General features: G+C 41.7%; 1 protein-coding gene across 1 annotated transcript in view; it reads right to left on the reverse strand.

Moving 5' to 3' along the window:
* Window positions 1-19,106, reverse strand: part of EML5 (EMAP like 5) — a 192,335-nt gene extending 173,229 nt beyond the window's left edge. Inside the window, exon 1 of the mRNA XM_015144346.3 lies at window positions 18,559-19,106. Coding sequence (XP_014999832.2) covers window positions 18,559-18,755 — 197 coding nt within the window. The 5' untranslated portion in view covers window positions 18,756-19,106. The remainder of the gene's footprint in view (window positions 1-18,558) is intronic.
* Window positions 19,107-20,292: the final 1,186 nt, after the last annotated feature.

The raw sequence follows: 20,292 nt of genomic DNA on the forward strand, positions 1-20,292 counted from the left end.
ATTAAAATCTATACCAGCTCAGATAGTTTCCCTGAATTATAGACATGTATGTTCAACTGCCTAATTTAAAACCCCACTTGATTGTTTATTAGATAACCTCAAACAGAACACTTCTAAAACAGAGTTGCTCGGTCAAAGTCACAAGGCCCCTGTTTCAGGCCCTAGCTACCAGACGACATTTTTATTCCCTGGGACAGAAGGGAACCTGCTGCCTTGAAGGGAAGGACCTACTCCTGGCAGCATTCACCATCTGCTAACTGAAGAGCCCTTGGGCCCTGAATAACCAGTAGCAATACCCGGGTACTATATCAAGGGTCTTGAGTGAGCCTCTGAGGTTTGCTGGCTTCAGGTAGGATACAGTACATTACCAGCTGTGGTGTCCATGGAGCGAAACTCTTTTTGCTTGAGAAAAGCAGAGAGAAAAGTAAAGACTTAGTCTTGTACCTTAGGTACCAGCATGGCCATAGGGGTAGGTAGATCACCAAGTGGGCTCTTGGGGTCCCCCATTCCAGAACCTGACTCTTGGATGGCATTTCTGGACCTGCCCTGGGGCAGAAGGGAGCCCACTGCCCTGAAAAGTGAGTCCCGGACTAGGCAACATTCACCATAAGCTGACTTATGAGTCCTTGAGCCTTAAGGGAACACTGGCAGTAGTCTGGTAGTACTCTCCATGGCCTGTGGTGGCAGGCAGTGGCTGTAGGGTGAGGCTCCTCTGCCTTTAGAGAGAAGAGTGGGAAGGACTGTGTCTTGTGGTTTGAATGCCAGCTCATCCACAGTACAATAGAACACCAGGTAGATTTGTAAGGTTTTTGACTCTAGTCCCTGACTCATGGATGGTACCTGTGGACCCACCCAAGCCTGGGGGAACTCACAGCACTGAAAGGAAGCACACTGGCCTGGCTGGCTTTACCACCTGATTGTAGAACCCCAGGGCCTTGAGCAAACATAGGCAGTAACCAGGGACTGATTACAGCAAGCCTTGGGCAAGACACAGTGCTGCGCTGTCTTCAGGTCTGATCCAGCACCATCATAGTGATGGTGGCCACAAGGGTGATTATGTCATTCCACCCCCAGCTTTAAGTGGCTCAGAATAGATAGATAGATAGATAGATAGATAGATAGATAGATAGATAGATAGAAATAGAGAGAGAGAGAGAGAGACCATTTGTTTGGAAGAAAGTAAGAGAGAGAGAGAGACTCCATTTGTCTGGGAGAAAGTAAGAGAAATGAGTAAGAGTGTGCCTGCCTGGTAATCCAGAAAATTCTCTTGGATCTTGTCCAAGACCATCAAGGTGGCACCTCTATTAGTCTGCAAGAACTACAGCATTACTGGGCTTGGGGTGCCCCCTAAAGCAGATACAACTTAGATCACAACACCCAAGTTCTTTCGGATATCTTGGAAAGGCTTTCCCAAGAAGGACAGGTACAAACAAGCTCAGTGAAGACAACAATAAATACCTAACTCTTCAATGCCCAGACACCAAAGAACATCTAAGCATCAACACCATCCAAGAAAACACGACCTCACCAAAGAACTAAATAAGCTACCAGGGATCAATCCTGGAGAAACAGAGAGATGTGACCTTTCAGAAAGAGACTTCAAAATATAGCTGTGTTGAAGAAACTCAAAGAAATTGAAGATAACACAGAGAAGGAAATCAGAATTCTGTCAGATACATTTAACAAAGAGACTGAAATAATTTACAAGAACCAAACAGAAATCCTGGAGCTGAAAAAATACAATTGGCATACTGAAGAATGCATCCAAGTCGTTTAATGGCAGAATTGATCAAGCAGAAGAATTAGTGAGCTTGAAGACAGGTTATTTTAGTTAGAGAAGACAAAAGAAAAAATAAAAAACAATGAAATGAGTTGGGCATGGTGGCTCACACCTGTAATCCCAGCACTTTGGGAGGTCGAGGCAGGTGAATTGCTTGAGCCCAGTAGTTCAAGACCAACATGTGCAACATGGCAAAACCCTGTCTATACAAAAAAAAAAAATTAACTGGGCATAGTGGCACATGACTGTAGTCCCAGCTACTCAGAAGGCTGAGGTGAGAGGCTCACTTGAGTCTGGGAGGCAGAGGTTGCAGTGAGCTGAGATTACACTACTGCACTCCAGCCTGGGTGACACAGCAAGACCCTGTCTCAAAAATTAACAAACAGAAACAACAACCAAAACAATGAAGCACCTCTACAGGATCTAGAAAATAGTCTCAAATGGGCAAATAAAAGAGTTACCAGCTTTAAAGAGGAGCTAGAGAAAGAGATGGGAGTAGAAAGTTTATTCAAAGTGATAACAACAGAAAAAGATATGCCCAAACCTAGAGAAAGATATCAGTATCCAAGTACAAGAAGGATATAGAATGCCAAGCAGATTTAACCCAAAGAAGACTACTTCAAGGCATTTAATAGTCAAACTCCCAAAGATCAAGGATAAAGAAAGAGTCCTAAAAGAAGCAAGAGAAAAGAAACAACACACAACAGAGCTCCAGTACATCTCGCAGCAGACTTTACAGTGGAAACCTTACAGGCCCAGAGAGAGTGGCATAATATATTTAAAGTTCTGAAGTAAAAAAAGTTTACCCTAGAATAGTATATCCGGTGAAATTATCCCTCAACACGAAGGAGAAACAAAGACTTCCCCAGACAAACAAAAGCAGAGGGATTTCAACACCAGACCTGTCCTACAAGAAATGCTAAAAGAAGTACTTCAATCAGAAAGAAAAGGACATTAATGAGCAATAAGTAATCACAAGTGAGTTTTGAAGGTACAAAACTCACTGGTAATAGTAAGTACACAGAAAAACACAGAATAACACTGCAACTGTAGTGTGTAAACTACTCTTATATTAACTAGAAAGACTAAATGAACCAATAAAAATAATAACTACAAGAACTTTTTAAGACATAGGCAGTACAATAAGATATAAATAGAAATAACAAAAAGTTAAAAAGCAGGAGGATAGGCCAGGCACAGTGGCCCATGCCTGTAATCCCAGCACTTTGGGAGCTGAGGCAGGCAGACTGCTTGAGCCCAGGAGTTCAAGACCAGCCTGGGAAACATGGCAAAATTCGTCTCTACAAAAAATACAAAAATTAGCTGGACATGGTGGCACACACCTGTAGTCCCAGCTACTCAGGAGGCTGAGATGGAAGGGTCACTTGAGCCTGGGAAGTCAAGGCTGCAGTGAGCCACGACTGCGCCACTGTACTCCTTCCTGGGCAAAAGAGTGAGATCCTGTCTCAAAAAATAAAACAAATTTTTAAAAATGAGGGGACCAAGTTAGGGCACAGAGTTTTAGTTTTCTCTTTGTTTGTTTATATGAACAGTGTTAAGTTGTTATCAGCTTAAAATAATGGATTATAAGATAGCATTTGCAAGTCTCATGGTAACCTCAAACCAAAAGACATAAAATGGATACACAAAAAATAAAAAGCAGAAAACTAAATCATATCACCAGAGAACATCACCTTGTCTAAAATAAGACCTGAAGGAAAGAAGGAATAAAAGACAATGAAACAACAAGAAAACAAGTAACAAAAGAGCAAGAGTAAGTTCTTACTTATCAATAACAATAAAGATTTGTTTAATATTGTATGGATTCCTGCATGTTTGGGGCTCTCTTCAGGTATACAAGAGTTGAAAACTTCAATTTGAGTGTACAACTTTTCTCAGAAGCCATTGTGGTTTGCCCTGTTAGGTATATATTATATCGACAATTCTGTTATTTTCTGTTTCTGGACATAGAACTGTGGAAGGATAAGAAGTGGTAAGTGGCCCGGTAAGGTAGCTCACGCCCGTAATCCCAGCACTTTGGAAGGCCGAAGTGGGCAGATCACGAGGTCAGGATATCCAGGCCATCCTGGCAAACATGGTGAAACCCTGTCCCTACTAAAATACAAAAAATTAGCCAGGCGATGTGGCGCGTGCCTGTAGTCCCAGCTACTCAGGAGGCTGAGGCAGGGGAATCACTTGAACCAGGGAAGCGGAGGTTGCAGTAAGCCGAGAGGGTGCCACTGCACTCCAGCCTGGCGACAGAGCAAGACTCCATCTCAAAAACAAAACAAAACAAAACAACAACCAAAAAAGTGGTAAGTTAAATATTTCAGGGATCAATAATGCAGTTTATCAAAGATATTTAGGTTTTCTCCATTTTAAGCATATAACATGATTTCATTTTTGGGCTTCTTTGTGGTTGGTTGAAACAATGTTATCAGTTTTTGGGGTTTCTTTCAAATGAGTTAGGAGCCTATCTGATGAATGTTACTTCCATGCTAAAGTATTTAGATTGTAGATTGGATATGTGAGAATGTTTAGAGCTCTCTTTTCTTCTGGCACAAGCAACCGTCAATGCTCAAGGTAATCACTGCTCCATTAGTCTGTGTTCAAGACTAACCACAAAGAACAGAACCCTTAGGGAAACTAATTAATAACGGGTATGAAAAATATACCTTCATTATTAAGCGATCCAGGTTTTGGGGATATTTGTTACTATACCAAAATTTAGTCTATCTTGACTGATTAAAGCATTCTCCTAAGATCTTTTCTCCTGAAGCCATAAACTATGAGTATCAGAAGTTTAAATATAGTACAGAAATATAGATTTACTCAACAGAAAGGAACTGAACCAGATCCTGCCTTCTGCCACTGATAAGTTATGTGACGTATGGCTAATTACTTAATGTCCAATAGTATCATCAGTTTATATAATAAAGGCTAACAAGGGATAATGGCACGTCTTTCCTTTTATTTACGTCATTCCCAAGAAAATGAGTTGGTTCCCTGTCATCTTTAGAAGGTGACCAATTACCTTGAACTTGAATTGACTGCAATTCTTACCCTAATTAAAAAACTCAAATTGTCCCATGTAGAAGTCACTTCGTATTGGCTCCTTGGAACTTTGTGTGTCACCCTACTAGTCTTTTATATGTCCTGCACTCTCTGATGTCAAGATATTCTAGGCGCAAACCAGGAATCAGCTACTTCTCCATGAATCCTTAGTTTTTATCTTGAAGAATGAATTTTAAGACCAGAGTCTGGGACTTGCTATCTATACTGGCTTTGTCACATTTTTTGTAAACTTTCAGTGGAGAGAACTAGGTAAAAAAACATATTCATATATGATACATTGTGAGTTCATATGGACATTTCCAATTCAAATTCAGAACTACAAAATTTTTACTTCTATGTTACTGTGAGGAAATAATTCTCCATGGATGTCTCATGTTTCTGAAAAAAAAAAAAAATTCTTTTTTTTGAGATGGAGTTTTGCTCTGTTGCCCAGGATGGAGTGCAATGGTGCAATCTTGGCTCACTCTGCAACCTCCACCTCCCAGGTTCAAGAGATTCTCCTGCCTCAGCATCCCAAGTAACTGTGATTACAAAAGCACACCACCACACCAGCTAATTTTTGCATTTTTAGTAGAGATGGGGTTTTACTATGTTGGTCAGCCTGGTCTTGAACTCCTGACCTCTAGTGATCCACCTGCCTCAGCCTTCGAAAGCGCTGGGATTACAGGCACAAGTCACCGCACCGAGCCCATGTTTCTTAAAATTTTGAATGCAAAGGTATTAACTTTGTTCTAGACTATTTTTTGAAGGATATTTGTACAGCAAACAGACTTGAAAAATAAAGATAGTATCTCCCTCTGGACAAAGGGTAGATTTGTTTACTGTTCAGTATAAAAAACGTCTCTCTTGGCCGGGCGCGGTGGCTCAAGCCTGTAATCCCAGCACTTTGGGAGGCCGAGACGGGCGGATCACGAGGTCAGGAGATCGAGACCATCCTGGCTAACACGGCGAAACCCCGTCTCTACTAAAAAATACAAAAAACTAGCCGGGCGCGGTGGCGGGCGCCTGTAGTCCCAACTACTCGGGAGGCTGAGGCAGGAGAATGGCGTGAACCCGGGAGGCGGAGCTTGCAGTGAGCTGAGATCCGGCCACTGCACTCCAGCCTGGGCGGCAGAGCGAGACTCCGTCTCAAAAAAAAAAAAAAAAAAAAAAAAAAAAGTCTCTCTCTCCAGCGCAAAGGACACTGTATCGCTCAGGGTTCTGCGGAGAAACAGAACTAATAGAATATATACAAAGGGATTTATTTCAAGGAATTGGCTCACGATTGTGGAGACTGACAGGTCTAAAATCCACAGGGCAGGGCAGCAGTTGATGTTGCAATCTTTTCTTTTTTTTTCTTTTGAGATGGAGTCTCTTGTCACCCAGGTTGGAATGCAGAGGCATGATCTCGGCTCACTGCAACCTCTACCTTCCAGGTTCAGGCGATCCTCCTGCCTCAACGTCCCAAAGTGCTGGGATTACAGGTGTGAGCCACCGTGCCTGGTTGAGTGGGGCCCCTTATACAGAATAATCTCCTTTCCTGAAAGCCAACTGATAAGATGTTAATCATATCTATAAAATATCTTCACAGCTCACTTAATGTTTGATTAAATCATCTGGTACTATATAACCTAGTCAAGATGACACAGAAAACTAACTATCACAAGCAGGTTTGTTTGCAGCCTATTATAAAAGATTCAGTTTCCATAAACCCCAGGTTACTTAGCTGTGATGCAAACTCACAGTTTAGGCTCCTGTATATCACCCTGTGGGTTTAGGTGAGCAAAGATTACTGACACAAACACAGTGCTCATGCTGTTTGCTGTGCATATATGAAGTGATAAACCCTTTTTTTTCTGACCCAGAAGCTGATGTGTTCCGTCAGCATCCAAGAAATTGTGGTAGGTTCCTAGTAACTTTCCAGTAGGGTAAAACTGCAGTAAGTTCACAGTTCTTGACAGTTACTCCTGATTTTTCTTCTTCCATCCTGAGAATTTTGGTTCTCAAATATAATAGATTAATAAATTAGAATGTCCCAAAATTACTGATTTGTTTTATCCCACCTTGCACACACCACAGACTCAGAATAACAATGCCAATGATACAACGGTGTCCTGAATTGGATCCTTCTGGTGGGTTCTTGGTCTCGCTGACTTCAAGAATGAAGCTGTGGACCCTTGCAGTGAGTGTTAAAATTCTTAAAGACGGTGTGTTCGGAGTTTCTTCCTTCTGGTGGGTTCGCGTTCTCACTGACTTCAGGGGTGAAGCCGCAGACTTTTGCAGTGAGTGTTACAGCTCTTTAAGCCAGCGCGTCTGGAGTTGTTCGTTCCAACCGGTGGGTTCGTGGTCTCGCTGGCTTCAGGAGTGAAGCTGTAGACCTTCACAGTGAGTGTTACAGCTCATAAAGGCAGTGCAGACCCAAAGAGTGAACAGCAACAAGATTTATTGCGAAGAGCGAAAGAACAAACCTTCCACAGCGTGGAAGTGGACCGAAGGAGGTTGCCGCTGCTGGCTTGGGTGGCCAGCTTTTATTCCCTTATTTGGCCCCGCCCACGTCCTGCTGATTGGTCCATGCTACAGAGCACTGCTTGGTCCACTTGACAGAGTGCTGAGTGGTCCATTTTTACGATGCTGATTGGTGCATTTACAATCCTTTAGCCAGACACAGAGTGCTAATTGGTGTGTTCACAATCCTTTACTAGACAGAAAAGTTCTCCAAGTCCTCAGCTGACCCAGAAGCCCAGCTGGCTTCACCTCTACCACCACTAATTACTAAAAATCATCACTTATTTTGTATATCCTTATCCCCTTTCTGCATTTCTTATTGATATGGTTTGGCTGTGTCCCCACCCAATTCTCATCTTGAATTGTAGTTCTCATAATCTCCAGTCATGGGAGGGACCTGGTCGAGGTAACTGAATCATGGTGACGAGTACTCTCATGCCATTCTCATGATAGTGAGTTCCCATGAGATCTGATGATTTTATAAGGGGCTTTTCCCCGTCTTCACTCTGCACTTGTCCTTGCTGCTACCATGTGAAGAAGGACATGTTTCCTTCCCTTTCTGCCATGACTGTAAGTTTCCTGAGGCTTCTCCAGCCCTGCAGAACTGTGAGTCAATTAAACTTCTTTCCTATATAAATTACCCAGTCTTGCTTATGTTTTTATTAGCAGTGTGAGAACAAACTAATTCAGTTGTTTTAGTTTGTTAGATTGGTAAAGATACCCAAAAATGTGGAAACAACTTTGTAACTGGGTAACTGGCAGAGGCTAGAACAGTTTGGAGGGCTCAGATGAAGACAGGAAAATGTGGGAAAGTTTGGAACTTCCTAAAGACTTGGAAGGCTCAGAAGACAGGAAGATGTGGGAAAGTCTGGAATTTCCTAGAGACTTGTTGAATGGCTTTGACTAAAATGCTGATAGTGATATGGACAAAAAGGTCCACCCTGAGGTGGTCTCAGATGGAGAAGAGGAACTTGTTGGCAACTGGAGTAAAGATCAATCTTACTATGCAAAGAGACTGGCAGCATTTTGCCCCGCCCTAGAGATCTGTGGAACACTGAATTTAAGAGAGATGATTTAGGGTATCTGGTGGGATAAATTTTTAAGCAACAAAGCATTCAAGAGGAAGCAGAGCATAAAAGTTTGGAAAATTTTCAGCCTGATGATGTAGTAGAAAAGAAAAACCCATTTTCTGGGGAGAAATTCAAGCCTGCTGCAGAAATCTGCATAAGAATGAGGAGTCACAGGCTGCTCGCCAAGACAAAGAGGAAAATGTCTCCAGGGCATGTCAAAGACCTTTGTGGCAGCCCCTCCCATCACAGGCTCCGAGCCTCGGAGGAAAAACTGGTTTCCGGGGCCAGGTCCAAGGCACCTCTGCTATGTACAGCCTAGAGACTTGGTGCCCTATGTCCTCACCACTCCAGCTGTGACTAAAAGAGGCCAAGATACAGCTCAGGACATGACTTTGGAGGGTGCAAGCCCCAAGCTTTGGCAGCTTCCACATGATGTTGGTCCTGCAAGTGTGCAGAAGACAAGAACTGAGGTTTGGGAATCTCTGCCTAGATTTCAGAGAATGTATGAAAATGCCTGGATGAGGCACAGTGGCTCATACCTGTAATCCCAGCACTTTGGGAGGCCAAGGTGGATGGATCACATGAGGTCAGGAGTTCAAGACCAGCCTGGCCAACATGATGAAACCCTGTCTCTACTAAAAATACAGAATTAGTCAGGTGTGGTGGCACACACCTGTAGTCCCAGCTACTCAGGAGGCTGAGACAGAAGAATCCCTTGAACCCAAGAGCTGGAGGTTGCAGTGAGCCAAGATTGCACCACTGCACTCTAGCCTGGGCAAGACAGAATGAGACTCCGTGGGGAAAAAAAAAGAAAGAAAGAAAGAGAAAGAAAGAAAAACAGAAAGACACCTGGATGTCCAGGCAGAGGTATGTTGCAGGGACGGAGTCCTCATGGAGAACCTCTGCTAGGGAAGTGCATAAAGGAAATGTGGGGTTGGACCCCCGACACAGCTCTACTAGGACGCTGCGTAGTAGAGCTGTGAGAAGACGGCCACAGTCTGGAGGACAGTGTAAATGTAAAGGACTAAAATCTCCAATCAAAAGAGATAGAGTGGCTGAATGGATGAACAGATCAATGGAAGATCCATTGGAAAAGTTCAATGGAACAGATCAATGGATCTTCCATTGATCCAGGAAACACATTTCACCTATAAATACACACATGGACTGAAAATAAAAGGATGGAAAAAGATATTCCATGCCAATAGAAACCAAAAAGAGCAAGAGTAGCTATACTTAAGTATACCAGAAAAAATAGATTTCAAGACAAAAAACTATAAGAGACAAAGTCACCATATAATGACAAAGGGGTCAATTCAGCAAGAAGATATAACAATTTTAAATATATACGTGCCCAACATTAGAGTACTCAGATATACAAAGCAAGTATTATCAAAGCTAGAGAAAGAGACAGGCCCAAGTATAATAGCTGGAGATTTCAACAACCCATTTTCAGCACTGGACACATCTTCCAGACCGAAAATCAACAAAGGACCATCTGACTTACTATGCACTATAACCCAAATGGATCTAATAGATATTTGCAGAATATTTCATCCAATGGCTACAGAATGCACATTCTTTTCCTCAGCACATGGATTATTCTCAAGGATAGACTGTATGTTGGGTCATAAGACAAGTCTTAAAATGTTGAAAAAAATTGAAATAATATCAAGCATCTTCTCTGACCACAATGGAATAAAACTAGAAATTAATAACAAGAGGAATTTTTGAAACTATACAAATACGTATGTGGAAATTAAACAATATGCTCCTGAATGACCAGTGGGTCCATGAAGAAATTAAAAAGGAAACTGAAAAATTTCTTGAAACAAATGCAAGTGAAAACACAACATATCAAAACCTATAGGATACTGCAAAAGCAGTACTCAAAGGGAAGTTTAAAGTTATAAGTGCCTACGTCAAAAAAGAGGAAAAACTTCAAATAAACAATCTAATGATGTATCTTAACGAACTAGAAAAGCAAGAGCAAAGCAAACCCAAAATTAGTAGAAAGAAATAAGATCAGGGCAGAAATAAATGAAATTGAAATTTTAAAAAACTAATACAAAATTTCAATGAAACAAAAAGCTATTTTTCTAAAAAAAGTTAAACAAAATTGACAAACCTTTAGCCCAATTAAGAAAAAAAAGAAGATACAAATAAAATTGGAAATGAAAAAGAAGACACTACAACTGATACTGCAGAAATTCAAAGGATCATTAGTGGCTACTATGACCAACTCTCTGTCACTAAATTTGAAAATCTAGAAGAAATGAACAAATTCCTAGACACATACAACCTACCAAGATTGAAGCAGGAAGAAATCCAAAACCCGAACAGACCAATAACAAATAAAACAAATAACAAGATCGAAGCCATAATAAAAATTTCAAATCAAAACTACAATGAGATATCATCTCACCCCAGTTAAAATGACTTATATCCAAAAGACAGGCAATAACAAATGCTGGCAAGGATGTAGAGAATGTAATTTTGTATAACCACTATGGAGAACAGTTTGGAGGTTCCTCAAAAAACTAAAAATAGTGCTACCATATGATCCAGCAATCCCACTGCAGGGCATATACCCAAAAGAAAGGAAATCAGGATATCAAGGAGATATCTGCACTCCAATGTTTGTTGCAGCACTGTTCACAATAGCTAAGATTTGGAAGCAACGTAATAGTCTATCAACAGATGAATGGATAAAGAAAATGTGGTATATATACACAACGGAGTCTAGTCAGCCATAAAAAAATGAGATTCTATCATTTGCAAAATCGTGGATGGGGCTGGAGATTGTTAAGTGAAATAAGCCAGGTAAAGAAAGAGAAACATCGCATGTTCCCACCTATTTATGGGATCTAAAAATCAAAACAAATGAACTAATTAACATAGAGAGTAGAAGGACGTTACCAGAAGCTGGAGAGGGTAGTGGAGGACTTAAGGGGATGTAGGGATAGTTAATGGGTCCAAAAAAAGAGTTAGAATGAATAACAGCATTTTATAGCACAACAGGGTGACTATAGTCAATAATTTAATTGTACATTTTAGAATAACTAAAAAGTTGCAGCTGGATTCTCTATAATACAAAAGATAAAGCCTTGAGGGGAAGGATACCCAATTCTCTATAGGATTATTCCACAGTTCTTGCCTGTATCAAAACATCTCATGTACCCCATAAATAGACACACTATGTACCCACGAAAATTAAAAACAAAAATATTTAGTAAAATAAAACAGAGCTGTTGATCTTTCCTTCTGTCCAAAATATAAAACTTGCTTTTCCAACACTGTTTCCCAATTCAGTAGCCAGTAACTCCATTCTTTCAATTGTTCTGACCAAAACTTCTGTGATCATCATTGACCTTTCTTTTCTCTCACGATTTATATGTGATCCATTAATATATCATGCTACCTGAACTTCAAAACATATACAAAATTTGACTCTTTCTCACTACTTTCCCTGTTACCACCCGAGTCCACACCACCAATACTTCCTGACTGGATTACTGCAACAGTCCCCTAAGTGGTCTCCCTGCTTGCATCCTGTCCCTCCCTCTTCAGTCTGTTGTCAATATAGGAGCCAGAGTGACTTTGTTAAACCATAAGTCAAATTATGTCACTATTTTGATTACATAGTTCCAATAACTTCCATTCTCAGATGGGAAAGTGAAAATCCTCTCATCAGCCTATAAACTTCTACAAAATCTGCCCTCACCACCATTAGCTCATCAGACCTCATTTCTTACTACTTTCCTTCAAGTTCACTCTGCTCCAGCAGAGGAACATTCTTACTGTTCCTCAAAAACACTGGCATTCTGCTTCAGGGCATTTGCATTTGACAGTCCCTTTGCCTAACATGTCCTTTCCTCAGCTATCCACATAGCACATTACCTCACCTCCTACTTTCTACTTAAGTGTCACCTTTACAGTGAGGTCTTCCTGGCCACCCTATCTAAATACCTATCTAAACTCTTCCCAATAGTTTCTTTGTTTTTTTTTGTTTTTTTGGTTTTTTGTTTTGAGACGGAGACTCACTGTGTCTCCCAGACTGGAGTGCAGTGGCGCGATCTTGGCCCACTGCAAGCTCCACCTCCCAGGTTCATGCCATGCTCCTGCCTCAGCCTCCCGAGTAGCTGGGACTACAGGCACCCACCACCACGCCCGGCTAATTTTTTGTATTTTTAGTAGAGACAGGGTTTCACTGTGTTAGCCAGGATGGTCTCAATCTCCTGAACCACCCGCCTCGGCCTCCCAAAGTGCTGGGATTACAGGCGTGAGCCACCAAGGCGGCCCCCAATAGTTTCTATCGCATTTTCTCACCTTGTTTTCCTTAGCCCTTACAAACTATACATATATACATGCATATATAAAATTTTACAAACATATATAAAATTTACCTTCTTTATTCTGTATCTCCCCACCCAGTAGATAAAAGCTCCATAAGGGTGGGCAATTTTATCTGTTTGGTTCACTGCCATATCTCTAGTGATAAGAATAGTTTTTGGCAAATAATAGGTGTTCAGTAAATATATGCTGAAAGAACAAGTAAACCAAGAAATAGACATGGGCCAAATGCCACTTAAGAAAGGGTCTTAAGAAGGTGTGAGCAACCAACTGATATGGTTTGGCTCTGTGTCGCCACCCAAATCTCATCTTGAATTGTACTCCCATAATTTCCATGTGTTGTGGGAAGGACCCAGTGGGAGATAATTTGAATCACGGGGGGTAGTTTCCCCCATACTGTTCTCATGGCAGGGAATAAGTCTCACGGGATGTGATAGTTTTATCAGAGGTTTCTGCTTTTACATCTTCCTCATTTTCTCTTGCTGCTGCCATGTAAGAACTGTCTTTTACTTCCCACCATGATTCTGAAGCCTCCCCAGTCATGTGGAACTGTCAGTCCAATTAAACCTCTTTTTCTTCCCAGTCTCGGGTATCTCTTTATCAGCAGCGTGAAAACGGACTAATGAACCAACTAAGTCAAATCATGATGAAAAATCAAATAAGATGAGAACTGATAATCACTGTATTTGGCAATGCCAGTGGTCACTGGTAACCTCAACAAGAACTGCTATGGTGAAACAGAACAAAGCCAAGAGTAAATGGGAGAAAACAAACTGAAGAGAGTATACGCAAATTTTTCAAATATTCTCTCATAACACAAAACCACTGCACACAATGTTACCTCTTCCCAGAATGCTATACCTTCTTTCATTTCTTCTGATGACCCTTTCTCCCTATTGTCCTTAAAGACTTAGCTTAGGTATTATATTCTATAAGAAACATCATTGTGAACTTTTTATAACCCCGTGTACATACCATATCACAGGGACATTAGTGCTATTCCTAATATACATATTCTCATTGAGTATTTGATTGTGTCTAAACTCTGAGTATCTTAAGTCAGGGATTCTTGCACAAAACAGAAGCTCAACAAATATTTCTTGGATGAGAAAACTTTGAAATAAAAGTTCTTAATAGCTTCTAATAATTCATTATTCCATGTTTTCCTTAATGTATATCCAAAACATGTTTTATTAATTGTCTGCATATTTGCACACAAGACATTATAAAATAAAGGAAAATAGTTATTAAATGTAAATCTAATAATCTGGCTTATCCCTAAAGAATATATACTTAATACACATCTATTACAACTTCAACTATTATTCTAGTTAATTCCTACTTTTCCTGGAAAATATCTCTTAATTTTATCCCTTAAATTATGCAATATTTTAAAAACCATAAATATTTTGATATTGCAACACATAAAATGAAATCTTACCAAATATAATTGTTACATGGTCTATAAATGCTACGTCCATCTAATTCTAGTTACTTAAGCACAGGGACATTTTATTAAATATGTTTTCTAATACTTTTTGAAGCACTACTTCTACATATTGCACAGTGCTTAAGAAAATTCTGGAATCAGGTTTGAGGATAGGGTTTGTGCCCATTTCTCAAACTGCTTAAGAATTCTAGGCATGGTTGGGGCAATGTGTTTCCCAAACAGAATAATCTGAGACACTTTTTAAAAAATAGATTCCTGGGCTCCAACCTTAAAAAATTCTGACTTCGTGCATTTGAGCAAAAGGCTAGAAACTGGCGAAAAGCTCTTCAAACTATTTTGAAGATAAGCCAGGTCTGGGAAATCGTGAACATGTACCTGGAAGCATTAAGTAGACCACAAGTAGGTTTCCAGTAATTCCTACCACAGCTTAAAAAGTTGCTACTGTGAACCCATATAAACACACAAAAAAATCTATCTACCATGGAAATATCATTCGGAATCGCTTTTCCAATTACAATTTTGACTAGTATTGAATAAATTAAGTTTCTATACCATAAATACTGAGCAGTCAAAAACCACTTTTGCTAGATTACAATAAGGCTTGGTCAGTATTTTTTCTAAAGAACATTTACCACAAATAAAGAAAATAGCTTCTACACCCTTCATTTTGTCTTTAAAAAAAGCCATACATAGAAGCAATGAACAGTTATTATTTTAACCTGCAACCATATAGTATGGTATACTTTTCAAAATATTTCAGATGCATTGTCATTTGAGCTCATCACCAACTCATGAGACACTTTGACTATGTTTAAAAAAAAAAAAAGCATTCTAAGTTCTACAACTACGTAATACATAAACAATAGGCCCTGATTACTCCCATAAGGAGAGCAGAATCAAATAACAAAATGCCCCAAGTTAATTATATTCCACTAATGGTCTTCACTGGTATAGATGATTTAAAAACTGTCAATAATATCCTTAAGAATAATCTTGCAAAAATTTGCTGATGGGAAGTACCTAGAATAATAAATTTGAAAAGATATTGCACTCTGGCTGCACACGGTGGCTCACACCTGTAATCCCAACACTTTGGGAGGCAGAAGTAGGAGGATCACTTGAGCCAAGGAGTCCAGGACCAGCCTGGGCAACATACAGAGACCCCATCGTTAACGAAAAAAAAAAAAATAGCTCGGTAACATGGCCTACATTTGTGGTCTCAGCCACCTGGGAGGCTGAGGTGGGATGATCACTTGAGCCCAAGAGTTCAAAGCTACAGTGAGCACCGATTGCACTATTGCACTATAGCCTGTGTGATGCAGAGCAAGAGCCTGTCTCAGTTAAAAAAAAAAAAAAAAAAAAAAAGCTATCGCATTCTTTTAACAACTTGGCAAAAGTTTTAAAATATAGACCAAGATCTAGATGTGCATCTTATGCTAAAACTGGTAGTGGTTTATTTTATAACTTAGTCTTAAATCTAGACTAGAGGTTTTTGTAGATATAGATTTTATAGATTTATAGATTTTATAATAAAATAACTAGAGAATTTTGAGAAAAAGACCAAAAAAGTGACCCAAAAAGCCCTGTATTATTTCTGACACTGAAACTAATTGCTATATAAATCAGTTACTGAGATAAATATAACTAAAAGATAAATGACTAGAGAAGTATACCCAGGTAGATGGCAAAAAGAAGATTGAGAACTACAAGCAACACTGAGAAAATGATGAGATGTCATATGGCACCACCCCTGGCAATCCTCGGTGATAATAAAATGGTCAGAGAACGAGTAAGCAAATGATAGACTAGTCATGATTCAGTCTTTACCACCAACATTGCAATCACATTTTCAAAACCTGAGGACAATGATCTGCTCATTCTGGAAGAGTTCTATCCTCAGACTAAGTAATATTTGACCAATAAGTTTTACATAAGTTTCAGACAAAGGTGGAAACAAAACAGATGATGAAAACAGCACTGACTTTTTATTACTAAGGCTAAGGTTACAGCAACATTGTTTTTCACTATGCATCACATTTGTGAATTACAAATTACATTACATCTTCTGCTGTGACATAATTTAAAAATTACCAGAGTTGTTTCTATACTCACAAGTCAAACAATGAACTGAAAAAATATTCAGAGGTTTTAATAGTTGCTCAATATATTTCACAAACATGATCTGTCATTACTACTTGAAATAAAATGTCCAGAGCCCTTTCACTGATTCCTAAATTATATTCTTAGTATTGTATTAAATTTGTGCCACCAATTTCAATTTCAAGATGCTGTATGATTCAGATTTTACTACCTCATTGAAACTTTTCAGGACACTTATTTTCATTGTTATACATTAAAGATGTATCATTTGGATAAAATCATAAGCACGTATTCAACTATGAGAAATTCGAGTATGTTTGTTGTTTTGTATGAGTTGTGCAACTGTACCAAAAGAAAGTCAAAGCATTACCTTCCTTAGAGTTTACTGAAACATAATTATGAAATTTAAGTGATGTGACATATAATACAGCTTCTAATTACTGCCAGAAGAACAAGATGTAATTTACCTCACCAAATAAATCATGTCTAGTTTCAGAAGACCTTAGTGCTATACTGCTCTCAAAACCCCCAAGGAGTAAAAACAATACAAGTGTACCTCGAGAAGACCTCAAAATCCTTCACATTTACTCCACCAGCTGAATTCAACCTAACAGACTAAATTATCTGGAGCAGGGCTTCAGTGAAGGCTGCTGCAATTAGGTAAAGCTACTATGTTAGGTCTCCTTTAGGAGACCTAACACACGGGAAAGAAGAGAGACTTGAAAGGATTAGGGAAAAAGACAAGACACTGGGGTAAACTCTACTCTTGGGATAAATAACAAGACAAATAATTACTCTGGGTTTAGTTTAGTTTTTCCATCAGCAATTTAGGCTATTATAATAGGTCTGTAACCCTAATCACCACCATACAGAGTCCCAGCCTGAGAAAAATGAAATGACTTATCAGTTACCTTTTCAAAGTAATACATTAAGTACAATCTGAAAAAGTACTCTGGTGTCCAACGAAACAAAACAAAACAAAAAACTGAATACATAGCACCACCTCATTCCTTATTGTGCAATCCCAATTTTGGCTCTTCTTATCTTTACTCCATCTTGCCCTACCTTTGTTTGTCCTAGGCCTCCTTTTCCCTCTTACACATTATAGATGTACAGAGACGCAAAACAGAAGAACAACTTTATTTGTGGAATTTAAGTACCAGGGCTTCTTACCTACAAGACTTCGAACCAAGCTACTGGATTTGAAATGCCCAATTTAAATCCTGTGCAACATACATGAGGGAAAAAATTTTGTAACCAAACCCAAATCATAGAATCTTTGATAAAACCCCAAGAGCACCACACAAACACATTCTCAATTGCTTTTAATGTTTTCCTCCGTAAAGGACAAAAAACGCTGTGCTTGAGGCAATAATCAGTGGCCTAGAATGATTTCTGAAGCTCTTGACTTTAACCACAAAAGTTCTAAGACACTGATTGAAAATTACATTTCAAATATACCGCTCACTGAAGAAATGTAAACAAGTACTGGGACCAACTTTGAGATACTGTCCAAGGAAGACTAAAAATAGCACCCCAATCGCGATTTAATTTTTTTAAAAAATACAAAAGTAGCTTATTTAGGAGTATTTTAATGAAGAGAATTGGAAATCAACGAAGTTATTTTTAGCAGCCTCTTCAGATAAGACCGACCTTAAATTGCCTTCAGGTGTGTATATTTTAACATCCAGTGAATTGAGTGGAGGTTGCCGGGGGTTTCTGCTGATACTAGCAGGCGGTGAAACCTGAACTAATAATTACGGCCAGGAGGTGAGAGCCCTCCAGGACGCCACCCTGGGCGCGCTCCCCGGGACCAGCCCACGGCTTGCTGTGCTTCCATCAGTCCTTTATTAGGTAAAGGATTTCCCCCACCCCGGGTGCTTTAAGAATGCATTTAATAAGAAATTTCTCACAGGATCTAAAGGAATAAAGTGCTACAAAAATAACCTTTTCGCAGTTTGCGTAATTTTGATGGAGTGTGAAAGGGCACAAAGCCGTCAAACCGGGTGCCCGGTGGATCCGCGGACCTGATCTTTCTGCACGGACCCGAGAGAGAGTCCCTAGAAGAGGAAGAGGGGAAAGGCGTTTGCAGCGTGTTAACTGGCGGACTCGGGACCAGAGAGACAGCTGCGGATTCCCCTCGGGGTGATGCTCCGTGCAGGAGCGGTCACGGCGTCCAGAGGGACCCGCGGGTGCAAACTCCGGGAGCGGCTCGCAGGGTGACGGTGGCCCCCGCTCCCCGGTACCTGATGATGTCGTCGCTGTGGCCCCGGTAGAACTTCTGCCGGTGCTCCCGCGGGCTATACACCACGCCGACCCCCGCCACGAAGTATACGATCTCCTTGGCCGCAGTGTAGTAGAGGTTGTTGCGGCACTGGTGGCCCCGGTAGCCGTACACCCACTCGAGCCGCAGGTGGCAGCTCGGGGCGCTCCGGGCCGCCATGTCGGGGCGCCCACCCGCCGCTCCCGCTCGGGCCCGCGGCGGCGGCAGGAGGCGGTGGTGGCCCGGCAACGAAAGCCCTCCCGCTGGCGGCCGGGACTTCCCGCCTGCCGCGTCCTCTAAGCCGCGCCCGGCAGGTGCATCTCGCTTCGGGGGCCGCCGCTGCCGCCTCAGCCCACAGGCGGGAGGAAAACCCTCGCCTCGCGGAACATGCTGAGGGCCGCGAGCGCCGCCGGCTGTCAGGTGGATGCCCCGAGCCCTTCGCCCGCCTCGGCTAGCCTGGTCTCCTCAGCCCGTAGCGCCTGGGCCGAGAGCGAGGGCCCGCCTCCAGCTCCTCAGCCGCCGCCAGCGCACGCAGCTCCCCGCCCCGGTCACCTGCGGCGCTCGCGCCCCGCCGCGGCCTCGTAGCCACAGCCTGGCGGACCCGCGCCGCGCACCCCCGAACCGAACGAAGCCGAGCCCAGCCGAGCCGAGAGGCAGGCGCGCGGCCTGGCGTGGCCCCGCCCCCTCCCGCGCTCACTCCGCCCCTCCCGGAGCCGAGAAGAGGCTGGAGCTCGCCGGCCCACGGTCCAGCTGCGGAGTCGCTGGGACCGCGTCTCTACACGCGCGCGGGACGCGGAGCCCTCCCTCTTTGAGCCGCTCAAGCCCAGGCTGACGCTCGGGACCCCAGGCTCCCGCTGCTTTGTGTCCTCAACCGGGAAGCGCCTGCCTGTTCCTTAGGGTCCCTGCACCCAGCGTAGGCCACGTTTATGCCTGGGAAAATCCACACAGGGATGCTAAATTCTCTTTTTTACGCTTGATACCTTGTGTGTCTTGCTGCCTCATAGTGCTCTCGGACCCAGACATTGGAATGACGCCGAGCTTCCTAAATGTGCTTTTAAATTATTATTTTTAGAGACAGAGCCTCACTCTATGGCCCAGGCTGGAGTGGAGTGGCGCAATCTCGGCTCAGTGCAGCCTCCAACCCCTGGACTCCAGCGATCCTCCCGCCTCAGTCTCCCGAGTAGTAAAGAGTAAAGTTGCCTACTACTATGCCCGGCAAACATTTTGTTTTGTTTTTAAGTTTATTTTGTAGAGGCGGGGTCTTGCTGTGTTGCCCAGTCGGGTCTCCAACTCCTGACCTTCAGCAGTTCTCCTGCCTCAGGCTTCCCAAAGCACTGGGATTACAGGCCTGAGCCACTGCGCCTGGTTCTAAGTGTATGTCTCCTTAAGTGACCGCAAAGCTGAAAGTAGACTTTAGATCGTAAATTGACACGTGAGATCTGATTTCCGAATTGCAAAAAAAAAAAAAAAAAAAAATTGTACTTGGAGTTTTAAAAAAATTACTGTTTGGGACATCACCAACAGTTACTCTTAATTAAATAACTTCAATTGTGATCCTGTAGAAAACTCCTGTAACAAAAGTATTGGGAGCAATCAATTCCTGACTATGTCATTTCCCCTCCTACTCAGTTTCCCAAGTGTCCTCTTCTAACAGGAATATGAACAAGATTTATCAATACCTGTAAAAATAATTTGAAATCCACAATTTAAAAAGTGT

This window comes from Macaca mulatta, chromosome 7 (assembly GCF_049350105.2).
Source record: "Macaca mulatta isolate MMU2019108-1 chromosome 7, T2T-MMU8v2.0, whole genome shotgun sequence".
In the NCBI taxonomy this organism is placed as follows: Eukaryota; Metazoa; Chordata; class Mammalia; order Primates; family Cercopithecidae; genus Macaca; species Macaca mulatta.